This window comes from Erinaceus europaeus, chromosome 4 (assembly GCF_950295315.1).
Source record: "Erinaceus europaeus chromosome 4, mEriEur2.1, whole genome shotgun sequence".
Taxonomy (NCBI): domain Eukaryota; kingdom Metazoa; phylum Chordata; class Mammalia; order Eulipotyphla; family Erinaceidae; genus Erinaceus; species Erinaceus europaeus.
The window spans coordinates 13,891,174-13,919,035 of NC_080165.1; the positions used below are offsets into that span (position 1 = coordinate 13,891,174).

The following is a 27,862-nucleotide window of genomic DNA, read 5'->3' on the forward strand; positions in this document are numbered from 1 at the left end:
ACTGCAGCAGACCTTGACTGGGGGTTTGGCAGACCCTGCACCATGTCAACCTCCTGCATGGCTGCCAGGAAAGAAAAAAAATGGACTCCTCTGATCCTACAGACAAGACACACTCATCAGGCTCTGCAACCCATGCTCAGCACTGCCCCTCACAGCAAGCAAGTCCCGGAAATAGAAAGGCGGGGGTGTGGGCTCCCTGGGCCTGTCCCCTTCTTGGGGCTCTGTCTGTGCAGGAGTCCACACGCAACCCTCCCCTCAAACACACACGCAGCCATGTCCTCCAACAGCCCCCAGGCCACGCCTGCAGCCCACCTCGGGGTTCTCTTGGCTTGGAGACCCCTCATCCTTCTTCTTTTTGGTGGCCTTCGTTCCCTGAGATGGCTCCTCTGTGGGTGGCCGTGACTCCGCTGTGCTCTCATGCTGTGACTGCGCTTGGGGCTGAATGATGATGACCTGGAAGACAGGGCGGTGCAGGCTGAAGGGGACGCTGGTGGGGCACCAGGGGGTGGTAGAGACAGGCTTGGTGTGGGGCAGACCACCTGCCAATGCTCATGTCCAGAGGAGAAGCAATTACAGAAGCCAGAACTCCCACAGAACTCCCACCTTCTGCACCTCATAAAGATCTCTGGTCCATACACCCAGAGGGATAAAGAATAGGGAATCTTTCAAAGGAGGGGAGGGGATACGGAGCTCTGGTGATGGGAATCGTGTGGGATTGTACCCCTCTTATCCCACAATCTTGTTGATCATTATTAATCAATAATAATAAAAAGAAGTTGACAAATAAGAAAACACAAAGTCGAACTTGGACTGGTGTTGGTGTATTCACCAAAGTAAAAGACTCTGGGGTGGTGGGGAGGGTTCAGGTCTGAACATGATGGCAGAGGAGGACCTAAAGGGGTTTGAATTGTTATGTGGAAAACTGAGAGATGTCACACATGTACAAGCTACTGTATTTTACTGTTGACTGTAAACCATGAATCCCCCCAATGTAGAAAAAATAAATTAAATGAAGGGGGCAGGGAGCTGGAAGTGCCCAGGTGCTCAGGGCCTGCTGAGCCCAGGACCAGGTGCACCTGTGCCTGCAGAGGGTGTGGAGACTTGAATGGCGGCCCCAGAAGGGAGGCACACGCCTTGCCCTTGTGCAGTCCTGCATGAGAAACGCGCCTGGCTTAGAGGGGCCGGAGCTAACCCCGCCCTTTGCTAACGCTCCCCAGCGTGTAGGCTGGGTTTGGCCAATGCCTCATGTCCTCCTCACAGAACCAACTAACTTTCTTTATTTCTTTCTTTCTTTCTTTCTTTCTTTCTTTCTTTCTTTCTTTCTTTCTTTCTCTCTCTCTCTCTCTCTCTCTCTTTCTTCCTTCCTTTCCTTCCTTCCTTCCTTCCTTCCTTCCTTCCTTCCTTTCTTTCTTTCTTTCTTTCCTTTCTCTCTTTCCTTTTGCTGGGGCTCGGTGCCTGCACCATGAATCCACTGCTCCTGGAGGCCATTTCCCCCCCTTTTGTTGCCCTTGTTGTTGTAGCCTTGCTGTGGTTATTACTGTTATTGTTGATGTCATTCGTTGTTGGATAGGACAGAGAGAAATGGAGAGAGATGGGGAAGATAGAGACGGGGAGAGAAAGATAGACACTTGCAGACCTGCTTCACCGCCTGTGAAGCGACTCCCCTGCAGATGGGGAGCTGGGGGCTCAAACCGGGATCCTTCCGCCGGTCCTTGTGCTTTGCGCCACGTGTGCTTATTAACCTGCTGCTCTACCACCCAACCCCCCTCACGGAACCTTTCATGATGCCACACACACTGTGAAAATGGGTGCAGCAGCTGTTCAGGAGCTGGGCTTCTTATCTCCAGCCCCAAAGCGGGCAGAGGGGTAGAGCGAAAGCAGAGACACGCCTGAGGTCATCAGGTCAGGAAGCTGAGGGGCTGGGACGCCTCCTGAGCCTACCAGTCTGCAGTACCTGGCCTCTCCACTCTCACCCCCATGTCGTAGCACCCACCCTCCACCACCACCCATCACATCAGCCCTGTGGGGAGTGGGGGGCAGAGGTAACAATGAGATTCATTTTTCTCTTGCCCTGAGGAGGCCTGTCAAATCCAGGGAGACTGGAGAAGGAGGCGGGCTGCAGATGCTGCTCAACATCACCCAGAGGGAGGTGCCACATCCAGGGCCCCACTTCAGCCCGTCAGTCGTCACAGGGCCCAGGCTTAGTGCTGGTTTGATCGAAGGCCCTGCGGCTGTAATCTACAACAGCAGCTTCTGTAGTCCCAGTTCCCTGGGCTGGAGTCCCCCCGCCGCCCCCCACCTCCACTCAGCTACTGATTTTGGGCCGAGGAATTTTTTTTAAAGATTTTTAAAAAATATTTTAATTTATTTATTATTGAATAGAGACAGAGGGAAAGTGAGAGGGGTGAGGGAGATAGCGAGGGAGAGAGAGACACCTGCAGCTCTGCTTCACTGCTCATGAAGCTTTCCTCCTGCAGGTGGGGACCAGGGGCTTGGGTTTCGATCCTTGTGCCCTGGAGTGTGTGTGCTTAGCCAGCTGTGCCACAACCTGGTCCCATGGCTGAGGGATTTTCCGGGAGTAGTCAGTAAGAGTCTGACTCAAACCAGGAAAAATCTGAACATTTATTTGTCCTTCCCCCCCTAAGAACATGTGGTGAGGATCTTGTGTTTTCTTTGTTTGTTTTGTTTTTAATATATATTTTCAAGATATCATTATAACACTAAGCTAGCCAAGGCTACTTTTTTTAATTAGTCGGTATTTTTATTTTTAATTTATTTTATATTTATTTATATTTATTTTTCCCTTTTGTTGCCCTTGTTTTTTATTGTTGTTGTAGTTATTATTGTTGCTAATGTCATTGTTGTTAGATAGGACAGAGAGAAATGGAGAGAGGAGGGGAAGACAGAGAGAGGGAGAGAAAGATAGACACCTGCAGACCTGCTTCACCGTCTGTGAAGCGACCCCCCTGCAGGTAGGGAGCTGGGGGCTCAAACCAGGATCCTTATGCTGGTCCTTGTGCTTTGCACCACATGCGCTTAACCTGCTGTGTTACCGCCCTACTCCCTGGTTTTTTTTTGTAGACTATTTTACTTGATAAAACAGAGAAAAATTGAGAGGAAGGGGGAGGTAGAGAGGGAGCGAGAGACAGAGAGACACCTGCTGCCTTGCTTCATCACTTGTGAAGCTTTTCCCCTGCAGGTGGGGACTGGGGGCTTGAACCTGAGTACTTGTGCATGGTAATACGTGCACTTAACCAAGTGTATCAATACCCAGCCCCTTCGATCTTGTGAATATAAGGCTCCAGACACAAAGAGAAAATGCATTCTGTTTGTACTTCTGTTTTAGGGGAAAGCACTTTGTTCTTCTATGCGTCACATATTTTCAAACCCCAGAATTCTCTGGGTAGAAAAAAAATGCCACATTTTATGTTCCTGGAAAGAAAAAGCAAGCTTAGTAGGAGGGAAAAAGAGATAGAGAGAGAGAGAGAGAGAGAGAGAGAGAGAGAGAGAGAGAAGTCATACAGGAGGTAGACTTCTTGAAAAATAACAGAAAAACATTCAAGCTTAAGAATGACCAAAGGAACTCAGCCTTGGAACTCAGGAGGCAGCACTGCGGGTTAAGCGCACATGGCGCAAAGCGCAAAGGGCCGGCTTCAGGAACTCAGTCTTCAGCTTAGTGCCTGTTTGCACCAACTGAGGGAACAGTGTTGAAAGTGACAACAGTGAGTGCTACAGGCTGTGCAGGGAACACTGGTCCAATGTCACACACACCCCCTGGGCCAGGGGCGGTGCACACGTCCCCACTACAACTTCCCACAGACCACAGAATCCCTTGAAGCACAACAGTCAGAAAAGACGCCTGTGTACGACAGCACGAGGCTACACAGTAGAGTATCGACATCTCAGCTGGGGAGTACAGAGGACACCGCTCATACCAAGAGAAGGGAATCCCGGTGGACCCCAAAAGGGGGGGGACAGAGGACAATCATCGACCAACTAATAAAATGTGTGGCCAACTGGAAGGGAGTTAATTGTTCCCACAAATGAAGTAGCTGAATCACTGACTGATGGTTCTGTTTCCAAGGGTATTAACGCACTCAGCCAGACACTTGCTCAATCACACGTTCGCTCGTTCGCTCGTACGCCACCACCGTACGATTCCTTCGCCTGGCAGCTCATTCACCCACTCGCGCCTCTGAAGCCCCATTCATTCACGGGCTGATTCATTCATCCTGTCACCCTGCCACCATTCCTCCACATCTGTCCGTGCTCCTTCGTTCCCTTGGGTGGTGGCCATTCTGACACCCACTTACCTGTCTTGCACAAACACCTGTGTGTGTGTGTGTGTGTGTGTGTGTGTGTGTTGGGGGGCGGGGGGAGTATCCCAGAACCTGCTGGCAGGTTCACACTCACCTTGTCGGCACTGATGAGGAGGGGCTGCACTTTGATGCTGTCGCTAACCACGGACACGGCTGTGCTGGGGGCGATGGCGGCGGCGGCGGCATTGCTGGGGGCGGTGGAGATGATGGCGTAGGCCACCCCGGCACTGCTCAGAGGAGAGGTGATGGCAGCTGGCTCGGTGAGGGCCTGGGGCTGGCTGCCAGGCGTTGGCACATGGCTCACGGTGTTGTTGGCAGTGGGGAGGGCTGGGCTGGGGTTCTTGATACTGACCACGGTGGCCTTCTGGAATGTGGGGGGCTGCTTGGGTGGCCGGTCCCGGCCTGGGGTGACAGGGAGGCTGTCTGGAATCAGTGTCTTTGGCCTAACCTGGGATGGAGGGCAAAGTTGCAGGCAGAAGCTCACACAGGCAGGGTGCAGGGGGTGGGGTGGGGCGGGGGGGTGGCAGCTGTGTGGCCCAGTGGTCCTGGACAGCCGGGGCTACCTGCACTTCAGCCAGCGGCCCTGGGAGAGCATGGTGTGCACAGCTGAGCTCCACACCTGCTCCGTGCCAGACACAGCCACAAAAACTATGCACCATCTGACAGGCCTCCACGGTGCTCAGCAGCCTGGGGGGAGGGTGTCCACCAGCTGCCCTGGGCACCCACCCAGCACCTGTGCCACCCACTAAAATGATGTCTCTGGTGCAGTTTCTTAGCCAGTTTTGACCATTCCCTGGACCAGGAACAAACAGTTCAAGAAATGCTTCCATCTTGAAATTTTCTGTTCTGTTCTAGCTCGACCTAGTTTCTTTAAAACAAATTAATAAATTCTGGCCCTGACCCACTAAGGTGACCTGGCAACACCCCAGTGTGGGCAGCCAGGGACGGTCAGGATGGGGGGGGGCGCCATGCAGTTGTCATGCTCAGTGAGGGGCTGGGACAGACAGACGGACCCCGGGGCTGGTCGTGCATATTCACCTGAGGTAGCACTGCTGCTCCTTGCCCGGCCAACCTCTGCAAGGAGCTGACCTGAGGACCCGTGACAGGCACTGCAGTGATGGTTCCCAAAGTCTAGAAGAGACGATGGTGGGAGGGGTGAGATAAACAAGGCTCCTGCAAGGACAGTAAGCTCTGCTCTGTCCTGCTCAACTGCAAGGCTTTTAAAGACATTACTCATTAGATAGAGACAGAGCGAAACTGAGGAGGGAGGGGGCGATAGAGAGGGAGAGAGACAGAGTGAAACTGAGGAGGGAGGGGGCGATAGAGAGGGAGAGAGACAGAGTGAAACTGAGGAGGGAGGGGGCGATAGAGAGGGAGAGAGACAGAGTGAAACTGAGGAGGGAGGGGGCGATAGAGAGGGAGAGAGACAGAGTGAAACTGAGGAGGGAGGGGGCGATAGAGAGGGAGAGAGACAGAGCGAAACTGAGGAGGGAGGGGGCGATAGAGAGGGAGAGAGACAGAGTGAAACTGAGGAGGGAGGGGGCGATAGAGGGAGAGAGACAGAGTGAAACTGAGGAGGGAGGGGGCGATAGAGGGAGAGAGACAGAGTGAAACTGAGGAGGGAGGGGGCGATAGAGAGGGAGAGAGACAGAGTGAAACTGAGGAGGGAGGGGGCGATAGAGGGAGAGAGACAGAGTGAAACTGAGGAGGGAGGGGGCGATAGAGGGAGAGAGACAGAGTGAAACTGAGGAGGGAGGGGGCGATAGAGAGGGAGAGAGACAGATCGAAATCGAGGAGGCAGGGGGCGATATATATAGAGAGAGACAGAGAGACACTTGCAGCCCCGCCTCACCACTTGTGAAGCTTTCCCGCTGCAGGTGGGGGACCAGGGGCTTGAGCCTGGGTCCTTGTGCACTATAGTGTGTGCGCTTAACCACGTGCCACCACTTGGCCCCTAAGATTTTTTTTTTTATAACAAGAGTAACATGTATTCACACGAGACATTTTTGCAAGCTAGAGGAAAAAACATATAGAAGACAGTGCTGTCCACCAACAATCGTGCTTGGCATCTGGCTGCACCTAAGCTTTCTCGTCTGTCTGTTTGTTGTCTCCGGGGCTTCACAGCTCTGGATCAACTTTTTCAGACAGAAAAGGAGACAGAGTGGCCTGGGAGGACTCCTTGGCCTCTCAAAACATGAGGTTCCCACTTTGATCCCCAGTCTCACATGTGCCAGAGTGATGCTCTGGTTCTCTCTCACTCATAAGTAGGTATTTTTTTAATCTTACAAAGAAGGAGGGGGAGGGGAGGGGAGGGGAGAGGAGGGGAGGGCAAGACAATAAACCCAAGTCAGAAGGTTCAGCACTGTTATGAGGTCAGTTCTTCCCAAATCCACGTATAGATTCAATATTTCACGTGTGTGTAGAAATTGACAAAACCATTTCAAATATATGGAGAGGCAGGGAGATAGCTTAGTATTTATGCAGAAAAATGTTCATGCCCAACGTTCCCAAGCCCCAGATTCAATCCCTATGACCACAGTAAGCCAGAACTCAGCAGTGCTCTGGTAAAACAAAGAAGTGAAGTGTATATGGAAATGCAAAGGCAAAAACCAACTCTGAAACACACAGATAACAGCAATATCAGATAAACAAAGGTATGGGACTTAAACCATATAACTTCAAGACCTGTCTTAAAACTAGTGATCAAGATAGTGATAACAGCCCTGCTCCACTAGGGAAAAATAGAAACAGGCTGGGAGTATGGATCCACCTACCAACGCTTATGTCCAACAGAGAAGCAGTCACAGAAGCCAGACCTTCCACCTTCTGCTCCCTATAAAGATCCTGGTGGGGGGATGGAGAGTGGGTGAAGTGGGGTCAGGCGGTAGCGCAGTGGGTTAAGCGCATGTGGCACAAAGTGCAGGGACCAGCATTAGGATCCCTGTTCGAGCCCCTGGCTCCCCACCTGCAGGGGAGTCGCTTCACAGGCGGTGAAGCAGGTCTGCCGGTGTCTGTCAGTCTCTCCTCCTCTCTGTCTTCCCCTTCTCTCTCCATTTCTTTCTGTCCTATCCAACAGCAATAACAACAACAACAATAACAACAAAGGCAACAAAAATCGGGGATGGGGGGAGGTCTCCAGGAGCAGTGAATTCATAATGCAGGCACTGAGTCCCAGCAATAACACTGGAGGCAAAAAAAAAAAAAAAAAAGTCCTGGGTCCATGCTCCCAGAAGGATAAAGAACAGGAAAGCTTCCAATGCAGGGGGTGGGATACAGAACTCTGGTGGCGGGAACTGTATGGAATTGTGCCCCTCTTATCCTACGGTCTTGTCGATCATTACTAAATCAATTTAAGAAATGCTCGCGCACACACAGCTGCATACCCAGACACATGAATCAGAGGATTCCCAAGACAAACTCACACACCATTTCCTGCAAAAGGCTACAGAGAAGTTAATTTGATGAACAGGGATGATTCCTTCACAAATGGTGTTGGAACAAGTAGATACTCGCAATCTAGAGATGAACAAAAAGTAACCTTGATCCACACTACATACCACAGACAAGTAGTCAGAGAAATGATTCTTGAATGGAAAGGGCCAGACCCTCCCCCCAATTTGCAGTTCATGTTGTACAATGTTCTTCCTTTTTTTGCCTCCAGGGTTATTGCTGGGTTCAGTGCCTGCACCATGAATCCACTGCTCCTGGAGGCCATTTTTTTCCCCTTTTGTTGCCCTTCTTGTAGCCTTGTTGTTGTTATTGTTGATGTTGTTCGTTGTTGGATAGGACAGAGAGAAATGGAGAGAGGAGGGGAAGACAGAGAGGGGGAGAGAAAGACAGACACCTGCAGACCTGCTTCACTGCCTGTGAAGCGACTCCCCTGCAGGTGGGGAACCGGGGGCTTGAACCCGGATCCTTCCGCCGGTCCTTGCGCTTTGTGCCACCTGCGCTTAACCCGCTGTGCTACCGTCTGACCCCATACAATATTACTTCTATAAGACCCCAGAAAGTGCAGGCAAATCTAAAGGGCCAGGTGAAAGGCTTAGGGAGATGGGGTAGTGGGAAGAAGGCAGGGAGGCTGTGGGGGGTGAAGACTGGAATCATTGTCTTTGGTGATGAGGTCATGGGTTCTCCATCTACCAAACATCACACTTCGCACTCTTCACGTACAGTTTGCCGAGACATGTGCCTCATCAATAAAGACAGAAATATCTGCTTCACGTACTGGGGTGGGGGTGGGGGTTCAGGTCCTGGAACATGATGGCGGAAGGGCACCTAGTGGGGACTGAATCGTTACGTGGAAAACTGAGAAATGTTCCACATGTACAAACTGCTGTATTTTACTGTCGACTGTAAACCACTCATCCCCCCAATAAAGAAAATAAAAATAAATTCCTGCATCCATACTTCAACAAAGCCGCTAAAAACCACCTACCTCTGTATCCTCATCTTCCATGTGCTCTCCTTCTGGCCCTGAAATGAATTACTCTCTCTCCAAACAGCACAGCTGAGAGTCTCAGAGCCACAAACCAGAAAGCCACCTCTTCTGAGTGGGAATGTGGAATTGGCTGCCTGTCCCACATGTGTGAAGCTGAGACTCTGGAACCCTTTTTGTTTTTTTCTTTTCATTTTTCTTTTAATGATTTAGTAGTGATTTATTCCATACCAGTCTCACCAAGTAAGTTCTGTGCACACACCACACACACACACACACACACACACACACACACACACACACACACACACACACGCCAACAGTAACAACCATAGTTCTCCGAAGGTCACAGGTTTTGTTTTTTTACAAGTTCAATTCTTTCTATTCCCATTTATGAGTGAAACCATCCCATAGTTGTCCTCCCTTTTTCCTCTTCCTTCTCAGATAAGAGAAACAGCGCCTGACTTTCTCAGATATTCTCCAATATGTCTTCCCCTCTCAGTGATGGTGCCAAAAACAAAGCTACCACGTCACAGAAGTTCCACAGGTCCTGCCAAAAGTGGGGTTCAGAGTCTTCTAGCCATCTTCCCATAGCATCTGTCCCTCTGGGAGTATGAACTAAAATTCTTTTGGGGGTGCAGCAGGAAGAAGGAATTCTGTAATTGCTTCTCCACTGGCCATGGACTCTGGCTGGTTGATCCTTAGCCAAGGCTGATGTCTTTTAATACAACTGCCTGCCTCCGCACCCGTGGCAAGTTACCCACGATGAGGTGAACGTGTACAAGAACGGAGCATTCTACGCAGGTACAGAGAACTTTAAAACCAGATGTGCCCACTCTGGGGAGGACTGTCCATCCAGAGCTTGGATGAGTGCTGACAGAACCCTGGCACTAGTGCCCACCATTACTACATGATTCTGCCCTTTCTCTCCCAGATGACTGACCAGGGAAGCTCTGCCCTCCTCTCGGGACCTGCTGGCCAATCAGCACAACTTGTGAAGTCCATCAATGATCAGATTCCCTGCAGGAGCCCAAAGCTGCAGATGTGAGGGAGGCACCCAGCATGCTTGATTACAAACTCCACGGGATTCCACTACCTGGGAACTGCAGGCAGAGAGGCAGACTCGGAGACGGAAGGCATGTGTGGCAAGGCCTTCACGAGTCAGGAAAAGGAGCCATGTTTTCTACCCGGTCCGGTCAGAAGGATGGCCAGAAGGTCCTGGGACTCCAGAGGCCAGAGACCAGAGCAGGCACTGCTTTCCCTGTGGATTCTCCTCTGGTTAAGATGCCCTGAAACAAGCCCTTTGGATGCTGCCAACTTGTGAGGTGTGTGTACCATGTGCGCGCGCGCGCACACACACACACACACACACACACGTACACACACACACACACACACACACACGTACACACACACACACACACACACACACACACACACACACTGTGTCTCAGAGCTCCTGTGTATCTCCATGGAAGATGTCAGGGCTGCCTTCTGTGAGCCTATTTCTGGGTAAGTCGCCATGTGCACTATTCCCGCACCTTAGGAGGTGTTTCCACACAATGTTTCTCTGAGCGCTGCTCTTGCTGTGTCTGTGAGTCCTGCGGGCACCCGTGTCTGTGGTCCTAAGCCTGCATTTCTGGAGGCCTCTGAGTGTCCCCTCCAGACTTGGACATGGTGACTCCTTTTAACCGTTCAGTCATTTAGGTGGGGGGAGGGGGGAGGAAGATGCTGACGAGGCAGAGCCCCCCAAGGCAGGGTGGGAGGGCTCTGGCCTTGGTCTCAATGCTCAATTCTCTAGAAAGTAACAGAACTGCGGGGGTTGGCAGCTGGTGGCTCACTTGGTTAAGTTAACACATTACCAAGTGCAAGGGCCCCGGTTTGAGCCCCTGCTCCCAAAATGCAGGGAATCCACTTCATAGACAATGAAGTGGGTCTGCAGGTATTTATCTTTCTCTCTCTCTCTCTCTCTCTCTCTCTCTCTCTCCTCTCTCAATTTATCTCTATCCTAGTAAATTAGAAAAAAAGGGGGGGAATGGCCACTGGGAGTGAATTTGTAAAGCTGGCACCAAGCCTCAGCAATCATCTGGAAACAAAAACAAAAAAGAAAGGGACAGAACCCACCCCCAGGAAAGCACTGCATGCCTGCAGGTTTGCAGGATTCCCCACTGACTGCAGGAAGTAAAACGCTGTCCAACTCACTCAGCCCTGAGCCGGGCCTGCACTGCTGCCCAGGCCTGGGGAGCAGCCGTTCTTCAAGGAGCATCCAGTAGTGAAGGCGTGTGGTCCAGTCCTGGTCCAGGCACCAAGCACAGAAGCTGGACGGTTCTCTAAGTGAATCCCAGACACGCGGTCCAGGAGGGTCCCACTCCCAGGACACCAAAGTCGCCCTTTGCCCACCCTCCATCTGCTACGTCGCCGTCTGGCGGCCTGGAGTCTCCATCCACTTGCTTCTCTTCGTTCTCGGGCCAACGCGGAGTAGGCTCTCTCCTTATAACCTTTAATTAACAAGCTGAGAAGACATTTCATGCAGCAGGAACTGACCTTTCTGCTCCGTGTTGGAATTTATCGACAGCAGCAGAAACAATCATCTCAGAGGCCATTCGGCCAGCGCCAGATAGTTTATAGCACACTTTAGACAAGATACATGAGCGTCCGATGACTACATTCACAGCTCTAAGCATTTTCATAGAAGAAGAAAAGGGGCCATAAAAAGTCAAAGATAACTTCCAATTTTTTCTTGCCTTGGCAGAATGCGGGGGCAGCCTGGGAAGCCTCAGACAGGCTCAGGCCTTGGTGACAGGAGACAGGTGATAGGAGCACCGGCTGGGGGGGGGGGCACGCCGGCTCAGGCTACCTCCCACCCCAGCAGCACGTGACCTGCCTCTCACAGTCTCCCCACCTGCTACGGGGTCTTCTTCCTGGCCAGTGAGGGGTTCTGGATAAAGCACCAGGTGAGCACCCTAAGACCAGCTTCATCAAAGAAGTTTTGGAAGCCCCAGGTCCAGAGAGGCACAGAGCCCCCAGAACTGGGGAGAACAGAGGGCTGGTGGGTGCGTGCTTGGAAGGAAAGAGGACCCCCAGTGCCAGAGTAGGGGCACTGTCAGTGGCACAGCCAACTGGGGAGTGGCCCCTTTCTTGCTAAATCAATGGGTGTTGGGGGGGGGGGGAGGAAGCCCCAGCAGCTCCCACTATGTGACTCCCCATCTCCAAGACAGGGTATAGGAATTTGTGCTGGGCTAGAGTGGGGGTGCCTCTTCTCGGGCACGTACTCTCTGGGTTGGAGAGAACGAGACCAGAGCCAGCCTGGGCTGCTACTCACTTAGCGACAAGAGAGAGAGATGACCCAGGGACAGAGCTGGTGGTGGTGAGGCGACTCAATTCTCTATTGATCAGAGAGCCAAGGCTTTTAAGAGTTGGACCCAGAAGTGACAAGTCGGAAACTGAAATAGCTTGACATGGTTTGGAAAGGTGACGGAGAAAGGCAATGGGGTTGGGAAAGGTAGGAACTTCCTTAGCAACTGTTGCGAGGGTTTTAACTGGTAGGATTAATAATACCCTGCAGGCGGGGATGGTCTTGAGGGTAGAAAGAAGACAGATCAAAGGAATGGAATGGATGGGGATCTTTCAGGCACAACAATGATTATGTAGATAATAAGGGAGCAGGATATAGTATCAGGAGTGCAGGGTGCTTTGTGAGGCAGGGAGTCTGATAAGACGAGGCAAACCTTGGAGGGTTGTGTCCCTCCTCACTCGACTTCTCAGTAAGGAGAGAGAGACTGACAGAATGGATGTCCCCTCAAGTCAAGCCTTGCCAAGCTCAACCACATCCTCACAATTTCCCTATAATTTGCACCACCCAGTTAATCAAACCCAGACGTCCTGGCATCCTACAGTCCAAGAAAGTAGGAAAGGAAGCTAGGGCCACCAGGCCACCAAGTGGGGGCTTCCTATCCCTGTTCCTTTCAGCGGCACCTCCTCCTGAGTCATGGGACAGAAGCCAGAACAGGGGTGGCCATAGGACCACATCTTCCTCTGGATGAAGGGCTCTCAGCCCACCTGTCTCCTGGCCAGCATGGGCAGCCACCTTCAGTGAGCGCCTCTATCCACAGCTGCCACCTCTACACAGACCCTCCTCTAGCTCCTTCCCAGATGTGGCCGACCATCTCATTGCCTCCCTGGATGCAGCACGCCAAGCCCGCTGGCAACAACTCACGGAAAGTCTGAACTTCACCCACTCAAGTAGGAAGGCCTGGAAGCTTCTTCATAGTCTGGGTGCCGGTAGCCAACCCTCTCCCGTCTCCCATCCTCCCGTATCTCCAAACTCAGTGGCCAGTCACCTAACTCAAGTTGGACGTGCTAAGATCGACCCAGTCAGGAAAAGAGAAATTTCCCATGAGTGGTCATCCCACTTCCGTTTATCTTGTCCATCTCCAAAACTCTCTCCCTTTACACTGTCTGAACTGGAAGATGCTTTGAAGAGGGTTAAACCGGGAACGGCTGCTGGCTATGATAACATCACCCCAGAACTCATTCTTAACTTGGGCCCCACGGCAAAGAAGTGGCTCACTACATTCCTGTCCCACATCTTGGAATCCGAATCTATGCCCAAAATTTGGCGTCGTGCGAAGATAATAGCAGTTTTGAAACCAAAGAAAGACCCAACACTGGCCGCCAGCTATAGACCAATTTCTCTCCTCTCCGTGTGTTACAAACTCCTTGAGAGGCTGCTTCTGTCACGTATTTCTCCTCTTACAGAGAAATTCCTATCACCCGCCCAAGCTGGTTTCCGCCCAGGAAGATTTACCTGCGAACAAACTCTGGCCCTCTCAACTTACATTGAAAATGGATTCCAGAAGAATTTAAAGACGGGTGCTGTCTTTGTTGATCTCACAGCAGCCTATGACACGGTCTGGCACCATAGTCTCCTAGTCAAGATCTCAAGATGCCTGCCTCCATGGGTGGCCAACACTATATCGTTTCTTCTCCAAAACAGAAGATTCCAGGTGCATCTGGGTGACAAGTCTAGCAGATGGAGACTTGTCTCAAGTGGCCTCCCCCAGGGCTCTGTTCTGGCTCCTACGCTATTTAATATTTACATCAATGACCTTCCAGAAACTTCTTCAAGGAAGTTCATCTACGCTGATGACATCTGCTGTGCAACTCAGGCATCCAAGTTTGACATCCTCGAGGAAACACTCACGAAAGATATGTCTCTGATATCTGATTACTGTAAAAAATGGCGACTAATCCCTAGCACTGCAAAAATGGTATCATCTGTTTTCCATCTACACCATGCCTCGGCCTCGCGTGAGCTTAATGTGCAGCTTGACAATACGAGAATCCGGCATGAAGCCCAGCCAGTCTATCTTGGCGTTACTCTCGATGGCACCCTGTCATTTCACGAACATCTCATAAAAACTGCAGCAAAGGTGGGCGCGAGGAATAACATCATTGCAAGACTGGCCAGCTCCTCATGGGGCGCGAGCGCTTCCACACTGCGATCATCATCTCTGGCATTATGCTATTCCACTGCAGAATACTGTGCCCCAGTATGGTTCCGTAGCCCCCATGTCCACTTGGTCGATTCCAAATTATATTCCCCCATGAGGATAATTTCTGGAACCATCTGTTCCACCCCGGTTCCATGGCTGCCAGTTCTTAGCAACATCGCACTGCCAGATATTCGTCGGGATGCGGCATCATCTAAGTTCATTTCCCACGTCTACGCTCGACCGGACCTGCCAATATATGCGGATATCTTCCTTCGCCCACCCTGTCCAACGCTTGACGTCTCGTCATCCAATCTGGTCCCCTACACCTACACTGAACTTCTCTGTTCCAGACTCTTGGAAACAGAGTTGGCAGGCAGCTGAGGTAAAGAACAAACACCTCATCACAGACCCCTGCAAGTGTCAACCCGGCTTTGACCTAGCACGTTATGATTGGGCCCTCCTCAATCACTATCGAACAGGCCATGGCCGGTGCGCAGCTATGTTCCATCGCTGGGGAGCCAGAGACGACCCGAACTGCCCCTGCGGCTACAGACAGACTATGACCCACATAGTCAACGACTGCCACCTCTCCAGATTCAAAGGAGGTCTCGAAACTTTACATCAGGCTCAACCTGACGCTGTTGACTGGCTACGGAAGAAGGGCAAATGCTAGAAGAAGAAGAAGAAGAAGCTCCTTCCTAGCACAAGGGGGTCAGGGACATGACACGCAGTGGCCAGCCCAGCCCCAGCACCAAAGAACAGAGCCGCTGTGAGGTTCCTCTCATCTGGACTCACCCAGGCCCTGGCCTGAGCATGACACAAAGAGGTCCTGGTTCCAGTATCCAACTCTGGAGCCTGTGGCCAGTGCTCTGGCGAGTGGGCTTCTTGCTGGCACCCAGGCTTCTCTCCATGCTAGGGACCTGCCACCCAGTGCCCTCACCCCACCTGAGCCTGCACTGTATACATATGCAAGCCTGTGCCCCAAACTCTGGCCTTGGCCCAGATCCTGTGCCCAGAGCAGAGCCTCCTCCCAGCAGGACTCCTGGCATGGGCGTCGATGAGCCCAGAAGTATGGTGCAGCCTCATTCTGTCCAGCTAAAAGTTCCAGAAAGAGATTCAATGTTGGGGCACGGCTAAGCAGGGCACCCCCATGTGTCTCCCTCCCTCCATCCCTCCCTTCCCAGCGCCTGAGTCCTTCCCAGGACAGGGTGTCCGGGCACTGGGCAGGGGAGGAGGGGGAACACATGGGTTACAGCTGAAGGGCAGACAGAAGTGTGTCGGATGCTGAGTGCTGAGCTGACTAAGGCTGGGGCTCCCACTCCACACACCTTCCAGGCTTCCCCTGCTTGGTGGGCAGCTGGCCCCCCCAAGACCCTGTAGGGCAACTGTGCTCCTAGTTAATAATTTTCCTGGCATCTGTAGGCTGCTATGGAGACAAAGGTTAACAACCACATACTCAGGGCAGTCAGGGCCAAGAAACAAAGATTAAACAAGCGATGTGTGTATATATCTTTCTTTCTTTTTTTTTCTGAGACAGAGAAGAAGAGTGGAAGAGATTTGATCCAGGAGGTGGCACAGTGGATAAAGCACTGGATTCTCAAGCAAGAGGTCCTGAGTTCAATCTCTGGCAGTACATGTACCAGAGTGATGTCTAGTTCTTTCTCTCTCTCCTCCTATCTTTCTTATAAATAAATAAATAAATGAAATTTTAAAAAGGGGGGCTGGGTGGTAGCGCAGTGGGTTAAGTGTACATAATATGAAGCACAAGGACTGGAGCAATGATTCCAGTTCGAGCCCCTGGCTCCCCACCTGCAGGGGGGAGGATTGCTTTTGGAGGCAGAGAGAGAGAGAGAGAGAGAGAGAAAGAGAGAGAGAGAGAATGAAAGAGACCACAGCAAAAACTTCTGGATTTTTGGGTTTTTTTTTTTTTTTTGCCTCCAGGGTTATTGCTGAGGCTTGCCTCCTACAGTAGGAATCTGCTGTTCCTGTGGCCATTTAAAAAAATTTTTTTTTAATTGGATAGGAAAGAGAGAAATTGAGAGGGGAGGCAGACATAGAAAGGGAGAGAGATAGACACAAACAGACGTGCTTCACTGCTTCTGAAGTGACCACCCCCCTGGCAGGTGGGGAGCTGGGGCTTGAACCAGGATCCTTGCCCGGGTCCTTGTCCTTGCCATGGCCCGGCTCCCACTCTTTCTTTCTTTTTTCTTTTTTTCCTTTATTGTCTTTATTTATTTGACAGAGATAGCTGGAAATTGAGAGGGAAGGGGGAGGTAGAGAGGGACAAAAAGAGAGACACCTACAACCCAGTCTCACCAATCGTGAAGCTTTCCCCCTGCAGATGGGGATCGGGGGCTTGAACCTGGGCCCTTGTGCACTGGAGCATGTGTGCCACCCGGCCCTGCAACGAAGCTTCTTTCAAAGCAGCAGGAGCCAGACTCAAACCTGGGTCACACACATGGCAAAGCAGCCCACTCTCCAAGGGAGACGTTTTGCTGGCTCATAATCACCACTTTTATTATTTATCTTTAAAAAAACAACTTATTTATTTATTATGGGATAGAGACAGGGAGAAACTGAGAGGGGAAAGACAGAGAGGGAGAGAGACAGACAGACACCTGCAGACTTGCTTTGTCACTTGTGAAGCTTCCCCCCTGTAGCTGGGGACCGGGGGCTCGAACCCGTGTCCCTGCACATTGTAACATGTGTGCTCAGCCAGGTGCGCCACCACCTGGCCCCTCAAGCACTACTTTTACGTCACATGGAATCAGTTCACCTGTGGAGCCCCACAGCCCACAAGACACTGAGCAGCCCTATCCGCTGGCATCTGACTACCCCCCACCCCGACTATGTGCCTTTTCTGACTCCCGTACACGTGCACACAGGGAAGTGCCAAGGGACATGCAGCCCACTCTCAGCTTTCCCCTCCCTCTGAAGCCCCACCTGTGGCAGTCCACCTGTCTTCACAACCCCCGACACAAACAACAGCAAGGCGCGAGTGCATGCGTGTGCGTGTGCGTGTGTGTGTGTGCGCACGCGTACACAGCCTGGAGCATCATTCCCCTGCTGGCCTCGCTCACAGAGTGAATCCCCATCCTCACCGCAAGAGAAAACCAGGAGGGACTTCCCTGCTCCCAGAACAGAGGTGCTGGCATGTGGCACACAGCGGCCGGAAGGGACTCTGCATGATGCCCCCCACCCCTTCTCAATGAGCCCCAAGAACCTAGTCCGTATGGCAGAAGGAGGGAGGGAAGCAGCAGCGAGCATTCAGATACAGGAGTCCGCCTGCCCTGGGAGAGGGGTGGCCAGCCCCCGGCAAGGGGAGGGTGAGGGCGGGGAGGGAATGTGGAGGCTATGATCCACCTTACCTATGGTACCTTGATAATAAAGAAAACAAGCATTGGAGGGAGCAGGAAGGATTTTCATGTAGCAATGCAGAGTAGGAAGGCTTCCTGGAGGTGATGGTATCTGAGCTGGACCTTGAAAGTTGCACCAGAATGTTCCAAGCGGTCAGTCAAGGGAACTCAGAAAATGGGGGGTGGGAGGGTAATGGGGAGCAGAAGGATCGTGGGGCTGGAGTGCAAACACAGGGAGGGTGTTGGAAGCAGCTTGGAGGGGCAGGCCGGGCTGGTCTGTCAGCCCCAGGAGCTCAGTCATGGTGCTACGGGTGACAGGGGGCCAGAGCAAGTTGCTGGCTGGTGGGTGGTAGCAGGAGTGGGCTTTCAACTTTTCCAACAGGAAGGGCTGCAGGCAGGTCTCCACCCTGAGGAGTGGGAGCAACGGTTGGGGAGCCGAGGCCCAGGAGGCAGCCAGCCACACCCCTGGGTCCTGAAGGTAACCACCTGCTGTGTGAGGGGCGGTCCCCACACAAGGCCACTATGCAGAGAGAAGAGCCACCCCCAGGGGCTGCTGGGATATCACAGGGCAGAGACTTGAGAACAAAACTCTAGAAACTGGCTTCCTAAAGCCCCAAATGGGGGTCACTTCATTTTATTTTTATTTTTTTGGTGGTGCTGGGGATCAGATCACAAGCCTCATATATGCAGGGCCCATGTGCCACCACTGAGTCACAGTCCTGGGCCCCAGGAATCATTTCCGGAGATCTGGCCCCCAGGGAGATGCAGCACACAGCACAGCTCAAAGTTGAGCCTGCCTTAGGGGGCGAGGGATGACGGGCTGGGGGGGGGGGGCATGTACCAGGCTGCTGCATAAGTTCCTGCCCACTGGGTCCCGGTGACCCAGACCCAGCAGAGCCAGCAGATGCAGAACACCCAGGGCCACTTAACCTGTGTGGAGGGCCTTTCAGGGAGGCCATCAGTAATCAGAAAAGCCCAGAACACACAAGTGGCTACTCCTGGCTGACATTTAACACACCCTTTCAGCAGCCCCCGGTGTTGCAAAGTGGTTTAATTAACTTGAAAGGGTGTAATTTGGTGCTATTTAGTGGGAAATACACACTCTAAATGGCATCTCAAATGAATGAGCAGAGGGCTGAGATCACAAGGGTGGGCAAGAAACCCACCCCAGGTCCCTGGCAGCCCCATGTGTGGAGCCAGGGGTGGGAGTGTTGAAGACCCCACAGACAGCAGCACCTGAAGCAGCCAGGTCTACGCTGTGGACACCCCAGAGACAGGTAGAAATGGTCGAGTCACATTAGTAAAACTGGGAACGGAGAAGCAAAACAAAGTGCCTCAGAACCGACTGGACTTGGGCAGGGGACAGTCAGGACTCCGTGTAGCCCTCCCTCCCCTCAGCCCAGCTGATGGGGCCAGGAGGCTGAATTCTCGTGAATGCCGAGAAGACTCTGGGGCTTTTTCTCTCTTTCTCTTTCCATGGGCCCTGCAACCATGTGGCGGCTTCAGATGCTAGAGAACCCATGGGTTTGTCACGAGGGCTGCCAGGAGAGAGGGTGGTGCTGGGAGCTCCCCTCTGGTAGGAGCCAAGAGAAAGAAAGAATGGATGACGCAGGTGGGGGCAGGTAGCGCACCTGGTTAAGCGCACATAGTACGAAGCACAAGGACCCTTGAAAGGATCTGGTTTCAAGCCCCCGGCTCCCCACCTGCAGGAGGGACACTTCACAAGCAGTGAAGCAGGTCTGCAGGTGTCTCTCTTTCTGCCTCTCAACTTCCCCCATCTTTCTCAATTTCTCCAATAAAATGGAAAAAATGAGCAGTGGATTCATAGTGCTGGCACTGAGTACCAGTGACGACCCTGAAGACAAAATAAATAAATAATAAAGATGGAAAGAAAGATAGAAAGAAAGAAAGAAAGAAAGAAAGAAAGAAAGAAAGAAAGGAAGAAAAACAAGAGCATGCCAGCCCCCCTGGCTCCCAGACTCTCTGCTCCCCTCATTTCCTGTCCCCAGAGTCACTCTTGGTTCTCAGATCTGGAGACCCCTACCAGGCACGCCCCTCAAGTGACATCTGACTCTCCCATAAGGACACGGGGCATGCCAGCTTTAGAGGCTATCCCAATGACCACGTCTTATTTTCACTGCAGCTGCAGAAACCTCATTCCAAAGACGGTTGTGTTTCCGTGTCTGGCGGGGAGGGGACAGGGATTTGGGGCTGTGCTCATCAGTTCTGTACACTACTGTGTAAGGGTGCCCCTCCTTCACTGAGGGGCCAGATTTGAGCCCTCTCCTGCCTGCACCCACCCACCCTGAGCCTCCTGGCTCCTGGAACCAGGTGGCTTCAAATGTCCATCAAGTGGGTAGAGGTGCTGGGCACATGCATGGCTTGTCACCAAGTCTCAATGCAGCATGCAGGAGTGAAGAGCACCCACTGGAAGCTGCCATCTGTGTGGGGCTCTGAAACTAGCACCCCTACAGAGGGAGGGGGGGAGTCTAGGAAGGTTGTGAAACAGGGTTCTCTGGGTCTCCGGGTGACAAAAAAGTTCTCTCTGGATTGGGGTGTAAACAACTGTCAAAAACTCATCAAGAAACTCAATTAAGACCTATGTTTTTCACATTTCAATGTATGTAAATTGTATCTCAGGGGGGGAAAGTTTGTTTAAAAAAGAAGACAAGAAGCCTAGACCTCAAGTAGATCCCTCTCTCTATTATCACTGGTTATCTCCATCAGGAACAACATAATGGACCCCTTTGGGGGACCCCCATAGGACCTTGCCCTCAATGTGGATCAACAATGGTAGAGAATGTTCCATCTTCCAAAGGAGGGTTGGATAATATACTCTATCTACCACCTGAAGATGGGTCCTGAAATTGGTGCAACTTGGAATGTTCTAACTGGTGACCACAGAATACAAGTTCGGTCCTAGAGGGATGCAGAGGTTACATAGGCTCCTAAGCTGTATATGGGCCCAAGATCAAATCAATGGGGTTTACAGTCAGCAATATTTATACACTTTTCCCATATTTGGGAGCTACTCCCTTCCCTGATCCAGCTTTCTAGCCCTTTTTCCAGCCATGGCATCATCTCCCCAGATAATAACTTGGGTCCACCTGCGTATCAGATGTCAGGCTCAGGCAAAAACTAATAAAGTTATGGGCCCTTTGGAATATACCTAAAATAGACCTACTAGCCATTTCCAAAACAGAGACTCCCAACTTTCATCTACAATATGCCAGCCTTTAAGTTCATGATTAATGAACAATTTGCATGGCTTTATATGCTAACTCTTTTTTAGCCACCAGGTTCCAGATGCTAACATGATGCCAACCAGACTTCCCTGGGCAGACAACCCCACCAATGTGTCCTGGAGCTCCGCTTCCCCAGAGCCCTGCCCCACTGAGAAAGAGAGAGACAGGCTGGGAGTATGATCGACCTGTCAACGCCCATGTTCAGTGGGGTAGCAATTACAGAAGCCAGACCTTCCACCTCCTGCACCCTATGGTGACCGGGTCCATACTCCCACGGGGTTAAAGAAAAGGAAAGCTATCAGGGGAGGGGGATGGGATATGGAGCTCTGGTGGTGGGACCCCTCTTATTCTATGGTCTTGTCAGTGTTTCCATTATATAAATAAATTTTAAAAATACCTTATTATACATTATTTGTATAAGCAATTCTGGAAGACAAAAAGTAAAAAAAAATAATAATAATAATAATTAAAAAAAAGAAGGCAAGAGCAGAAGCTCCAGTCCTCAGGGAGAAAAGTGTGCGTGTGTGTGTGTGTGTGTGTGTGTGTGTGTGTGTGTGTGTGTATGGGGGGGCAGGTCCAGTCTCTGCTGGAGTGCAGACACACACACACACTTTGGGGGCTTCACAGAGGGAAGGGTATCTTTTCCAGGAGGGGTCCCAGGGCCAGAGCCAGTTTCTGGGGCACCAGAAAAGCACTGGAATTCACACAAGCTGTTTTAATGTCAATAAAATGTTCACTGGTTTCACTGACTAGAAATGTTAAAGGCTTGTTCTCTCACTTCTTTGAGAAGCACTGAAAGTGCCCAAAACCACAGAGAAAGGGCAAGAGTTAGAAGGGTTTGACGGGTCCCCCTGTCCCACTCGGGCTCCTGGGTTCTCCTGGGACCTGCAGGAAGCCAGCTGTAGATTTGAACATGATAAAAAAAAAAAAAAAAAAACTTGTCCCCCTGCAGGTCCCCGCCCCAACACAAGCACCCAGGAGCTGCTAGCAGAAGCCCCAGCGCAGCTCTGATGGGCTGATGGACCAGAAAAGGGGAGCCCCGCCCCAGTGACCATGAGCTGCAGCAATGGATGCTGGGCGTTGCCATCCATGGCAGCTCACCATGGCTGAGTGTCAAGAATGTTGGCGTGCAGTGAGGGAAGCAGAGAAGGAAGCTGGGGGTAGGACGTGTGTGGGCTTCCCAGGATGCTGCCTCATGATAGCAACATCTGAGGTCCATGACAAAGTGCAGTCCACCCATTCCATAAACAGGAAAACCAAGGTTGGACACATGCCCAAGTGTGTGTGTGTGTGTGTGTGTGTGTGTGTGTGTGTGTGTGTGCGCGTGTGTATGTGTGTGTGTGTGTGTGTGTGTAGGGGGGGCAGACGGGCCCCAGGGCTCACACATGGTCTAGTTCTGCTCTGACACTACTAAAGGCAGTGTTGTTAAAATTCGGAGGCTCCAGCTGACCGGGCTAGCTTCACGGGCGGGTAACAGAGACTCGAGGACACACGGCTGGGCAGGGAAGCTGTATTTCTTTATTCAGGAATAATGATTTATAAACTAAGACAAACTAATCACCAAACAAAACTCTCCTGCCTCTTTCCCCCCGCAGCGGCGCTAACAACTCTCTAACTCTGGAACTCTGGAACTCTGTCGGGGTTTCTTGGGGCGGGGACAAGCGGGCCCGCGAAACTAGCAGGACCAACCCAATTTTCTTGGCAGGGGGAGGGCATACAACAAGGCAGGACCACACCAATCCCCAGGGCCAGCGAGGAGGCGGGTTTGCACGTGCAGCAAACCCTTTGTCCTGCAGTGCCTCAGCTTCCCCACGTCTGTGGTGGGGCATATGGAGCAGCCGGTCCATGAGGCCCACGGTGAAGGGTCTGACTCACTGAAGGGGGCAGAGGAAGGCTGAGAAAGACACAAGCCTAAAGAAGAGACACTGGAGGTGAGGTGTCGGGGTGACTCCCAATGCCGCAGGATAACCAATAGCAGTCCACGCCCACCCAGGGCAAATGAAGGATCTGGAGAGAGTTCCTGTCAAGGCAGCCCCTGAGCAACTACGCTCCTCACTTCCTCCCTGAGCACATCCAGACCTGCCCACAGGCCTCTGACTGGAAGTCTGCAGGCAGCTGAGTGGCACAGGGTCCCCACAGGTACAGCAAGTTGATCTCAGCAGCGGCCCACAATCCCCAGGACAGAGTGAGAGCAGACAGACACAGGACAGCTCCCTCAATTCTGAGTGAGGTCTGGAGGAGTCCAGGACTTGTCATGACACACCACAGAAAGTTTGAGGGGTTTCACCCATTCAAGCCAGCCTCTAGGAATCTCAGGCTCATGGGGGTACAACTTCTACTGCCAAGTCACAGTACCTGCTCAATAAAACTCTTCTGTTCCATAGCATAATGCTTACGCAAAGAGATTCTCAAGCCTGAGGCTCTGAAGACCCAGGTTCAATACCCCACACCACCATAAACCAGAGCTAATCAGTGCTCTGGTAAAAAACAAACAAAACCACTTCGGTACTATTCTCATTGGCCATTTTTGTTTGTTTGTTTACTGACAACAAGGTTATTACTGGGGCTTGGATGCCAGCACAACAAACCCACTGCTCTGTGGGCACCTTTTCTTTTTTTCTATTTTATTAATATTTGATGAGAGAAACTGAGGGGGAAGGGGAGATAGAGAGGGGGAAAGAAAGACAGACACCTGCAGACCTGCTTCACCGCTTGTGAAGTGACTGCCCTGCAGGTGTCTCAGACCTGGCTCCCTGTGCATGCCCAGCCAGGTGCGTCACCACCCAGCCCCTCGCTGTTAATTTTTTTTAAGGGTAAGATGCAGAGAGATAGAGAGGGAGACACCTGTAGCACTGCCCCACCCCTGTGAAGCCTCCCCCCCCGCAGGTGGGCATGGGGGCCTTGAAGCCAGGTTCTCGGTCCTGGTAACACGTCTACTCTACCCAGTGTGCCAGCACTCACCCTGCCCTCACACTTTGTGCAGAAGCTCATGACAACACCTCTCTGCAAGGGGAGGTAAGGAGGGACTGAGCTTCATTTCCACTCACCTCTCCTTCCAGGGACATGGTGATGTTGGGAGCCCCCGTCTTAGATGAAACCCCTGTCTTAGCCCCACCACCACCACCCCCCACCCCACCCCCCCGGCCACCCTCCACCAGGCATTAGAAGAGAAAACAGGAATATTGGCTGTGTTAAGAGCTTCACTCCAGGGCTAGGATGACATTTCGAGCAGCGACTGATAAATTAGAGTAAGAAAAAAAAATGTAAAGGACGAGAAAGTAGGAAGAGATTGCCGATACTAGCCCAGTGAAGCACGTGACCGGCCGGGTCTGTACAGACGCAGGATGGGGGCGGGCGCAGGATGGGGGCGGGCGGCGGGGTGCCCACTGCAGCTTCTAAGGTGGTGGTAGCTCCCAGTCATTTCCAGTTTGCTGTTTGCTCCAAATGAGTTGAGGTACTCAGCCAGACTGCAGTGCTGCCTACCCCAGGGTGTGGGACCCGGCCCCTCAGGGCATTTTTGGCTCAGTGTGCAGGGGACCTGGGACCTGGCCCTCTCTGGGCTTCTGCAGCTGACAGCACCTGGGTCTCCAGAGCTGGGAAGAGCAGAAACAAGAGGTCTGAGCAGCCACCACTCAGCTTTCCACAGAGGGGCCCTGGGAGTCTGACACCCACCGATCCCCTAAACCATCCTGCTGTCTTGAATAAAGGAGGGAGTTGGTGGGGGGGGGAACATGACAACAGAGCTACTCAGGCAGAAGGCACAGTGCCAGGTGACTCTGGAGAGGGGACCCTCACCTGCTCCACCTAGAGTCACACCCCAGCAGGACCCCTGGTAAGGAAAGCAAGGATTGACTTTTAAAGAGAAAAGCAAGGGTTAACATCTTAGTTTTTTTTAAAAAAAATGCAGTTGGTGGCAATCTTCCCCCTCCTCCCAGCATAAACAGGCTTTCTACTGCTGTCCTCAGAGTGGCCTTGGCCATGGCCTGATAATCTGTTCCTTCTGTCTTAGAGTTGCTGATAGTTAAACAATGTGTACTCTCTCTATACAAAAAGAAAAAGTAACCTGTTAAGCTTGTTGCTATGAGTTACTATGGGAAAATCAGTAACTGTATAAAAGTGCAAGGTCCCTCTAGGGAAAGACAGAAACAGGCTGGGGGTATAGATCCACCTGCCAACGCCCATGTCCAGCAGAGATGCAACTGCAGAAGCCATAACTCCCACCTTCTGCACTCCATAAAGAATTTTTGTTCATATTCCCAGAGGGGTAAGTGTTAGGGGAAGATGACCAGAGGGCTCTGAACTCCTATTCCATCAGGACAAAGGAAAAAAGGAAGGACATTTGGCAATAGATAACAGTAATAGAAGAAGGTGTGACTTAGGAAGGAAGGGAAGGCAGGACCATAGGAAAAAATGGGCAAAAATAAAGACAGAGACACACAGTTATAGAAATAACTTGGGAGAACTACTGCAGTTCCCCATGGAGGAAATGAGGATACAGAACTCTGGTGGTGAGAATGGTGTGGAATTGTACCTGCTACCTTTTAATTTTGAAAATCAATATTAAATCATTAAAAAAAAAAGACTAAAAAGGGTGGGGGCAAACGCCCCATCTTCTGTGGACACAGTCCGGCTGGATCTGCTGGCATAATAAACACTGCTCCCTGCACTACAGCCTCAGTGTGTCCCATCTTTCTGCCTGAGCATCTGATGACACCGAGAGCCAGGTGTCTGCAGGTCCCTCCCCATGCCTGCCACAGCCTCCCACTGGGCTCCAGGGGTTCAGGGACACTGGCACCCCACACACACCTAGTGTTTGGCAGCAGTCTCTCGGGTGCTGAGTGGCGAGGAGATCCCAGGACCCCACCAACTGCTATTTCGCTCCCACCCAAGCCCTTTGGGGCTGCTGGTGCCCTGAAGCCTGGGGGGCAGGAGAGAAGAGCAGAGGTGGGTGTGGACCAGGGCTGTGGGCACTGGGGACCAGCCCCAGATGGCCAACCCACTACCCAGGGAACCTGCCTGCACTCGGTCACAGAGCAGGTGGTTCCGCCAAAAGCTCGAAGCTGTGTCAGTTCGGAGCTTCCACTTGGCAGCAGCAGGGCGGGCCACTGAGTCACGGCTGTGTCACTGGGCCATGCTGATCCCGTGAGAGGCTTTGGAGGAGTCTAACTCCACTCACTGGCTTCTTTTTTTTTTCTTTTCATTTCACCAAAGGCAGCCACATCTCCATGAGAACCCAGTCTCCAAAGTTTCTCCCCAGTGTCTGCAGATTCTTCTTTCAATTCAGAAGGTTTGGCTCCTGGGAAGGTCCAGGGCTCCCCAGCCATAGGTCAACTACGACCTGCTGTCTATGTCTGTGCTGCCTACCAGCTAGGGATTCCTAATGGTTAGAAGAAGAAGAAAAAAAAAGAAAAGAAAAGGAAGAATAATATTTTGTGTCCCATGGAAATTGCAAGAGATGCACATTTCAGTGCGATAAGAAGTTTGATTCTTTCCATGTTGTCCACGGTTGCTTCTACTACCTGCCCCCCACCCCCAACAGAAGCTGAACAAAATGCCACAGAGACTGTAGGCAGGGGCAGGTCTGACCACGGCACAGGCTGTGCCCTTCCCCAGGGAGAAGGAAGGGAAGACCAAACACGGGGCTGTGAGGCCTGGAGCAGGGAGGAGACGGTGGTGCCACCAGGAGGGCGCTTCAGGGCCACCTGCTATGGCCAAAGTAGACCTAGAGCTACTGATGGCCCACCACCCTCAGCCCACACTGGCACCGGCCCCAAACCTCGCCACCACTCCTGGACTGTGTGACCTTGGCGAGGTCTCTGAGCCTTTCTGAGCTTCCGCTTCCTCATCTGGCTCCTCATGGCTTGTGATCACAAGGTGGTGACAATCCTTAGGTGGCATGTGACCTTAGAATTCAGCCTGGCCAGGCTGGGAGTCTGGATCGACCAGTCAACGCCCATGTTCAGCGGGGAAGCATTTACAGAAGCCAGACTTTCTACTTTCTGCAACCCACAACGACCTTGGGTCCATACTCCCAGAGGGAGAGAGAGTGGGAAAGCTATCAGGGGAGGGGATGGGATATGGAGATCGGGTGGTGGGAATTGTGTGGAGTTGTACCCCTCCTATGGTTTTGTTAATGTCTCCTTTCTTAAATAAAAAAAAAAAGAAAGAAAGAAATGACAAACATTGGGTGTGGGGTAGGGTTCAGGTCCTGGAACACAGCAGTGGGAAGTTATACTGTTATGTGGAAAACTAAGAAATGTTGTGCATGTACAAACTATTGCATTTACTGTTGACTATTAAAGCATTAATCCCCCAATAAAGAAATAAAAATCTTAAAAAAGGAAAAGAAAAGAATTCAGCCTGGCCTGCATGCAGCACCCAACAATTTCTGTTGGTACTGCCCACAAGCAACGCACCCCCAGTTCAGGAGCTGATTAGATGAGAACTACACTGTGGGCTGGAGAGGCAGCTTGTCAGGAAGGGCAGGTTTGAACCCTGGCACCACACGGACGTGCGAGGACACCCGGGGGAAGAAGTTCTGCTTCTGCGCCAGCTCCCCCTCTGCTCCCTCGGCACGAGAAAGTGGCCTGGAGCAGTGAAATCACGCGTGTGAATGGCCCTGGCTCTGCAAAGACAAAGAAAGAGTAGTACACCGCCCCACCCACGCCAAGCAGGTGCCATGTTGCGTCCCCTCCTTCCCACCAGCCACCAAAGAGGGACACCAAGCAGCAACAAGGACACACAAGTGCAGGCCTGGCAGTGGCGCACACATTACCATGCACAAGGACCCAGATTCAAGCCCCCTCTCTCCACCTACAGGTGGGAAGCTTCACAGGTAGTGAAGCAGGTCTGCAGTTATCTCTCTTCCTCTCTCCCTATCTCCCCTACCCCTCTCAATTTATCTCTGTTCTATCAAATAAAGAAGGAAAGAAAAAGAAAGAAAAGAAAAGAAAGGAAAATAATGGCCACTGGGAGTGATGGATTTGTCACGCAGGCCCCAGCAATAACACCA

At 51.9% G+C, this 27,862-nt stretch overlaps 1 protein-coding gene across 2 annotated transcripts in view; it reads right to left on the reverse strand.

Moving 5' to 3' along the window:
- PHF21B (PHD finger protein 21B) overlaps positions 1–27,862 on the reverse strand; it is a 95,204-nt gene that overhangs the window by 24,354 nt on the left and 42,988 nt on the right. For both annotated transcript variants that reach the window (XM_007531912.3, XM_060188761.1), the window contains exons 3-5: positions 5,358–5,450; positions 4,414–4,767; positions 313–453 (exon numbers count right to left, since the gene is read on the reverse strand). In XM_007531912.3, the coding sequence (XP_007531974.1) occupies positions 313–453; positions 4,414–4,767; positions 5,358–5,450 (588 nt within the window). The remainder of the gene's footprint in view (positions 1–312; positions 454–4,413; positions 4,768–5,357; positions 5,451–27,862) is intronic.